The sequence below is a fragment of the Aspergillus nomiae genome, assembly GCF_001204775.2.
Source record: "Aspergillus nomiae NRRL 13137 chromosome Unknown contig00711, whole genome shotgun sequence".
Taxonomy (NCBI): Eukaryota; Fungi; Ascomycota; class Eurotiomycetes; order Eurotiales; family Aspergillaceae; genus Aspergillus; species Aspergillus nomiae.
In genome coordinates this window covers 1-6564 of record NW_015378766.1, presented here as the reverse complement: position 1 = coordinate 6564, position 6564 = coordinate 1, and the positions used below count along the sequence as shown (strand labels likewise).

The 6564-nt window shown below is 46.1% G+C and overlaps 3 protein-coding genes across 3 annotated transcripts; 1 reads left to right on the top strand and 2 right to left on the bottom strand.

The window, feature by feature from the left end:
• Nucleotides 1–272: 272 nt before the first annotated feature.
• Nucleotides 273–1472, bottom strand: ANOM_011401 (uncharacterized protein; the record flags this gene model as incomplete). The annotated part of the gene is made up of 4 exons (XM_015556657.1): nt 273–503; nt 630–782; nt 835–1041; nt 1092–1472. The coding sequence occupies 4 exons, from the start codon at nt 1470–1472 to the stop codon at nt 273–275; spliced, it is 972 nt and encodes a 323-aa protein (XP_015400989.1).
• Nucleotides 1473–1624: 152 nt separating this feature from the next.
• ANOM_011400 (putative AP-3 complex subunit delta) lies at nt 1625–5209 on the top strand (the record flags this gene model as incomplete). Its single annotated transcript, XM_015556656.1, has 7 exons — nt 1625–1674; nt 2012–2130; nt 2189–2385; nt 2438–2707; nt 2871–3099; nt 3151–5027; nt 5075–5209. 7 exons carry the CDS (start codon nt 1625–1627, stop codon nt 5207–5209), a joined length of 2877 nt encoding a protein of 958 aa, XP_015400988.1.
• A 371-nt stretch (nt 5210–5580) lies between these two features.
• Nucleotides 5581–5931, bottom strand: ANOM_011399 (RAMP4 family protein; the record flags this gene model as incomplete). The annotated part of the gene is made up of 3 exons (XM_015556655.1): nt 5581–5687; nt 5743–5872; nt 5929–5931. The coding sequence occupies 3 exons, from the start codon at nt 5929–5931 to the stop codon at nt 5581–5583; spliced, it is 240 nt and encodes a 79-aa protein (XP_015400990.1).
• Between the last annotated feature and the right edge of the window lie 633 nt (nt 5932–6564).

Sequence of the window (6564 nt, the reverse complement as noted above, 5' to 3'; positions counted from 1 at the left end):
GCTTTTTACTACGAGAACCTGTCATTGCTGTAGTCCAAGCAACTACGGTTACATCCCTGAGCGGCTGGGCTGGGGTGGGGATGAAGCCTACGAGGCATTAAAAGGTCTTCTGATAATAGGACCCGTGTCAAAAGGTGTGTAAGTTGAACACCTCTCTCCAGCACCTTTCAACCCCGAAGGAGAAGAGCTCTAGATAGTATAACAATAGGGGAGGAGATATTCATTATACATGGAGTTAATGGATTCATGGTGAAGTTAACTTGCGTGCTCACTTAACATAAGTTGCGGTCAAGAAGCTCTTGGGCTGCAATGAGTTCGCCTTGCGCATGCTCCCAAAGCTGGCGGTTTCCAGACCGCTGTTTTACAATGTCCTCAAGTTTTCTTCTAGCAAGAAGATTCAATTTATCGGCCTTCTCTTTGGGTAAGAAATCATCCGTTGACGCCGACGATGACGCCTGCGCAAAACCCATCGTGTATTCTCTTTTAAGTTGAAGCGAAGTCGCCTGGGGGAGCAAAAGTCAGTATATATATGAGCATTTAGCACAGACGTCAAACCCGAGTCTCGGTAAGCAGAAGACAAAGACTGGACAGTGGGTACGAGGGAAATCATGCAGCAGATAGAGGCTCACCAAAACTAAGCCATAAAACCCCCTAAGATAATCGTCACATAGTTCGACGCTTCTACAAAAATATTGGATAGATCTTTGCAAATACCGAGAGGAAACTTCTGTCCCCGCAGTGCGGGCGCAGATGTATAGAACTTCTCCAAGACGAGCATGAATCTGCAGTAGAAGTTAGACAGTCTTGGATGGAAAGCAAGCAGTGGATACATACATTCCAAGCATTAGGGGCGATTAACAGGGCCTCTTCGAGACTGAATATTGCTTGCGAGCTCAATCCTTGAGACTGATATAGATCTGCAAGTTCACACCAGGCCTCTGCATCGGTAGGCACGGCTTTTAGGAGCTCTACCAAGCCGGTTATAGCATCTGCAGGCCTTGAAAGTGAACGCAAGAGCGCGACACGGCGTTTTAAAATAGGCTACAAGAACCAGTCAGTAGGCGATCATCAATAAACATATCATGACAAACCAAATTAAGTGGGTTCTCCGACAGGTAGGAATCGTATTTACGTAGGGAATCCTCCAGATCAGACTGATTTTCAGCTATAGCCTCCTCATATAGGCCACGCAACCCCATTACTTTCTCATTCGAAGAGCCGAAACGACATGTCAATTGCTCGAGACATAACAGAGCAGACCTATCATCACCGGTTTGTAGACAGGAGAAGAACAGTTGCTCTATTACACCATATTTCTCTGGTGACTCTTGTTTAGCTATTATTGCAGATATTGGATTCTTCTCCGAGTGTAGTTGATGTTTAAGGATCACTGGTGCCTGCTGAGAGAAACGAAGGGTAGTAATCGGACTTGAGCTCTGAATGGCATAGAATTCGGGTGTAGCATGAGCCATGGTAGTACACACTTAAGCCCAGTGAGCACACTAGTTCATATGTTATTGAGAGAACAACAAACTCTACTATGCTCGAAACCCCTTTTGTAGAGAAGAGACTGGGGGGAACAGAAAGAAAGAGACAAAACCCAACACTGGCAGGGGTAATAAGCATGGCCTCTCATCCTGTGTACCCGGCCATAGGAGCTGAGTTCCCATTCTGGTTAGTCACTCGATCTGATAACCGTTCCCGTGACCAAGTAGATGTCATTTTAATTATCCCTCCACCTCAACTAGTAACCAAATCTCTACTTATCAGGCTGTTATTACAATAACTCTGTACTGGCTTCTGTACTGGCTTCTGGTCTATATGCAATTGATTACTATCATTATTCGCGGCAGGCGAAGGATATAACCAGGGCTGAAACATTACTCTCCATGTGACATCAACCAGTGATTCTAATGCACCTGAGAGTCAACCAGCAGCGCATTCAACCATAATGTTCGCACCTCTCATTTTCGTGCTACTAGAAAGCTTTGCTAATAATCAAGCAATGTAGGTTTGAGAAATCTCTTTATGACCTTATAAAAGGTTTGAGGAATCACAAGGGGTCAGAGGAGGACTACATACAAGACAGTCTTCGAGAGTGTAAGGCTGAGATCAAGTCTCAGGATATGGGTATGTTCATGTCAGTCTCATGCCATTTACAGTCTGTTCTATAGCTCACTCTGTACAGACAAGAAAGCTACAGCTCTACTGAAACTGATCTACTTGGAAATGTTTGGGTATGACATGTCCTGGGCTTCGTTCCATGTACTGGAAGTCATGTCATCTACCAGGTACCTGCAGAAGAGAGCTGGCTACCTTGCAGCAGTACAGAGCTTTAGACCAGATACTGAAGTCCTAATGTTGGCTACAAACCTACTAAAAAAGGTATTCAAAGGTACATCAGGCAAATTATCTCCGGCGTCTAACGTCTTCATAGGATTTGGTGTCGCCTAGTATCCCAAACATGTCCCTCCCTTTGATTACATTGCCAAACATTATCACACCTTCACTTGCAATGTCTTTGCTTCCAGATGTTCTGTCCCGCATTTCTCACTCACATGCTGTGGCTCGTAAGAAAGCTGTTGTGTGCCTTTATAGACTTGCCCTGGTTTATCCCGAAGCGCTAAAATTGGCATGGCCCAAAATTAAGGACCGCCTCATGGATGATGAAGAAGATAGCAGCGTCACCACAGCGGTGATTAACGTTGTATGTGAACTTGGATGGAGAAGGCCGCATGATTTCCTGCCTCTGGCGCCAAGATTCTTCGACCTATTAGTGGATGGAGGGAACAATTGGATGGCTATCAAAATAATAAAACTTGTATGTTTCCTTTCCCCCGGTACTGTGCACATCTTCCTAACAAACATAGTTCGCAACATTGACACCCATAGAACCACGATTAACACGAAAACTTATCCGGCCATTGATCAACATAATACAAACAACAACTGCCATGTCATTGCTGTATGAGTGTATCAACGGCATAGTTCAGGGCGGTATTCTTGATGGCGAGGAAGGGCTGGAAGAAAAAAACGAGATTGCAAGTCTCTGTCTCGGAAAGCTCCGAGGCATGGTGGTCACAGAGTCCGATCCCAATTGTAAGTCCTTTCAAATCGGAGCATAGTAGTGAGACTAACAAGATTGTATAGTAAAATATGTTGCTCTCCTTGCCTTCAACAGAATTGTGATGTCTCACCCCGTCTTGGTGTCAGCTCATCAGGATGTTATCATGGATTGTTTGGAGGATCCGGACATTTCAATTCGACTGCGAGCCCTTGACCTCGTGACTCGAATGGTAACAAGCGATACGCTCCAGCCAGTGGTAAATCGGCTTGTTGATCAACTTTTTAATGCCGGTCAAGTCACCAAAAGCACTCTTGTAGCCGAGAGTTGTGAGACAGGTATACGCACTGACATGCAAGAATCTACATTATCAGAAGGTCTACATGTTCAGAAGATACCGGTTGCCTTGCCAAGCGACTATAGCATTGAAGTCGTACACCGAATTTTAGATGTCTGCTCTTACAACAATTATTCGGAGCTGCCTGACTTCGAGTGGTACGTTGACGTTCTCGTCCAATTAGTCAAGCTGCTTCCTCCAAGCGTTGAAGAGCTTCCTACCCAGTGCAATTCATGTCAGGATCCTGAGTACTACAAAAACTGTGTTGCTTTTCGTATCGGCTCAGAAATACGCAATATCGCTGTCCGCGTTAGGGGCGTTAGAATGGAGGCGACCAGAGCTGCAGAGACTCTGATCCTAGTTGATAACAAGCAGGGTCCGTCTCTTCTTATCTCCAAACAAATGAATGACATCTTAGGGCCTCTTGCCTGGGTCACTGGTGAATTTGCAGAGCATCTTGCATATCCTGGCCAAACCCTTCAATCACTGGTCGATATGTCGAACGTGGCGTTATCAGCGAGAACGCTGTCCCTTTATATACAGGCTATTCCCAAAATCCTGGCCTATATCGCTTGTGCTGGAGGCAAAGCGTGGGACTCTTCAAAGAACAGTGAAATGACCCTCTTACTAGGTCGAATCATCGAATTTCTTGATGTTTTGGCTGCCCACCCAGACTTGGACGTGCAAGAAAGGGCCATCGAATTTTTGGAGGTCATGCGCTTAGCAGCAGATGCCGTCCAGGCAGAAACTCTAGAACTGGGTCCGGCACCATCCTTGCTGTCATCTATGGTTCCCAGCTTGTTCCTTGGACTAGAACTCAACCCGGTCGCTACCAACGCCCAGAGGAAGGTTCCTTTGCCAGATCAGCTTTCTCTAACACGGGAGTTCAACAAGGAACTGTATGGGCTTTTCCATAACCCAGCCAAGTGGCTTCCGGAGCCAGCAGGCCAACTACCATCTCAGATGTTTTATCACGTTAAGGAAACTTCAGTGCTAGATAAGCAGCCTGTTGAATTTGTACCTCTGGATTTGCAACTTAATCCAACATACCAGGACCTCTCCAGTGGCTTGGGCGATGACACTGCTGCTTTTAAACGGAGAGAGGAACGGAAAGAACGTAACAGGGATGATCCATTTTATATTGCTGCTGAAGATGAATTATCTTCTGGCACATTGACACCATTTCACCAAGCTCTTAATACTTCAAACGGTAGTGGGCTGGATATTGACTCTATTCCCATAGTTGATCTCAAGTTAAGCGGCGCCGGAAGCCATCGCACTTTGGCGTCTATATCGCGCGATAACCGACAAGGTGGTTCACGCCCTAAAAAGTACGAGATTGCACCTGATGAGATGATCGGACAAGAAGATTCACCCCATCTTAACCCCAATGATGAACCAAGTAAAGCCAAACGATCTCTTCTACAGGTCGACTCGAGTGGCCTCGAGCATTTATCCTTGGATGGCAGGGGCAGCCCCTTGGTAGATACCACAGTTCCTACGATGGTGGCCGGGCATGATGCAGAAATGGCTATGGCTGTGCAGGAAGTGGAAAAGCTGCGGCTAGAGATGCAAAGAGCGTCGGAACGTGTTCATCCGAATGGCATCCCTGCAGAAGGGACGCTGGTAAGGAAGAAAAAAAACTAAAAAAGCCTGCACATATTAAATCCCAGGAAGCTGCCCTGCTGAAGCCTAAAGATGCATTGTCGGTGGACAACACTCAGCAAACGTTACTTCCATCTGTGGTACCAAAGAGAAAGAAGAAAGCAAAAAAACAAACCAATGTTGACTCGGGTAGCGCAGTCTAAGGCACATCCACTCCTTTGTGGGTGCCGTGGACCCATTACATGCCTGGAAATTGGTGGCTGGGACTGGATGAGCCCGGTAGTATTTGCTAGCATATACATCCACCTGTCACAGTGGGTTAACCATCATTGATGGCTATGAAAGTGTTCCCAGGCTCCTTTTTACGCCCTTGACCAAAAACGTAGTGCCCTCGTCTTGCGGGTGGTTGTCGCTGCTAAATTCCGGTAATGACACGATTTTTCCGATGCAAGATATAAATCATGTATGGTAAACTCATTTGCCTAAGGCTGGGGGATCAAGGAGTATATACTGAATCAAATAAACGCGACACGTAGATACGACAGTGTTCTTTTAGCGAATACCTAGCCTAGATTCATGCCAATTTGCGATTGAACATCTCAACAGCAGCCGACCATAACTCTGGAACAATCCTCAGCGCCTCAAATGCAAGCCCACCACAGACCGCAAAGGCAAGAACGACTGTTGGCCTCATTAGCCTCTGGGACCGCGATAATTCTAGACTTTCGAGACATACCAACCCAACCGGTAGACACGGGAGATTTCGAGTTCTGTTTTTGTTTTGTTGCGGTCTTTCCTTTGCCACGCTTTGCAGCCTCGCTCTTTGCGTACTTTTCATTCGCCTTCCGTTGCTGTGGCGTCTGTGCCTAAGGTGGCTAATTTAGCAAATATAGGAGTAAAGAAGTGTGAGATTGGAGCTTACCATTTTGGTGGGAAGGTCCAGGTACTTTTAAAGGGTGGGAGGAGCAGAGACTGTACTGTAGCGAAGAGTGTGTAGTTAATATCACTCAATCATCTAGGGCCCAGCTTCGCGTTGACGGTTAGTTTAGGGTTGGCTTGGGAATAGTTAGGTGAATATGCTAATGTGAAAGGCCACGTTGCTTTAGCATTGTTGGAGGAGTGCAATAGGGAGCTGCCAAGTCTCACTTGACAATTAAAGGACAGTCTTATACACTCTGCCCTGACTACAGTACGCCCTGGAAACGGGATTTTCTGTACTAGACCTTTGAGTTGTCCTATATATACATGGGCTGCTGCTGCCCTATTAATAAACGTAGATGTCAGCAGGAAATGATGTGTTCAACCACGAAGGCCCGGTGAATTGGGCACCAGCCAACATACAACTGATCTTGCTGGCGGAAGCAGTAAGATAACCTGGCCCAGGCATTACCAATGTCAGGGGTAAGAACCCTTTGTTACAGACCCTTGTCTAGCGTACCTTGTCAAAGGTGGACACACAAGGCAGAATAACAATAGAATAACGACGGCCGGTTCTAGTATAGCTGGCATTTAATAAATTACTTATCTAATAATTATTCGGGAAGAGCTGCGAATATCA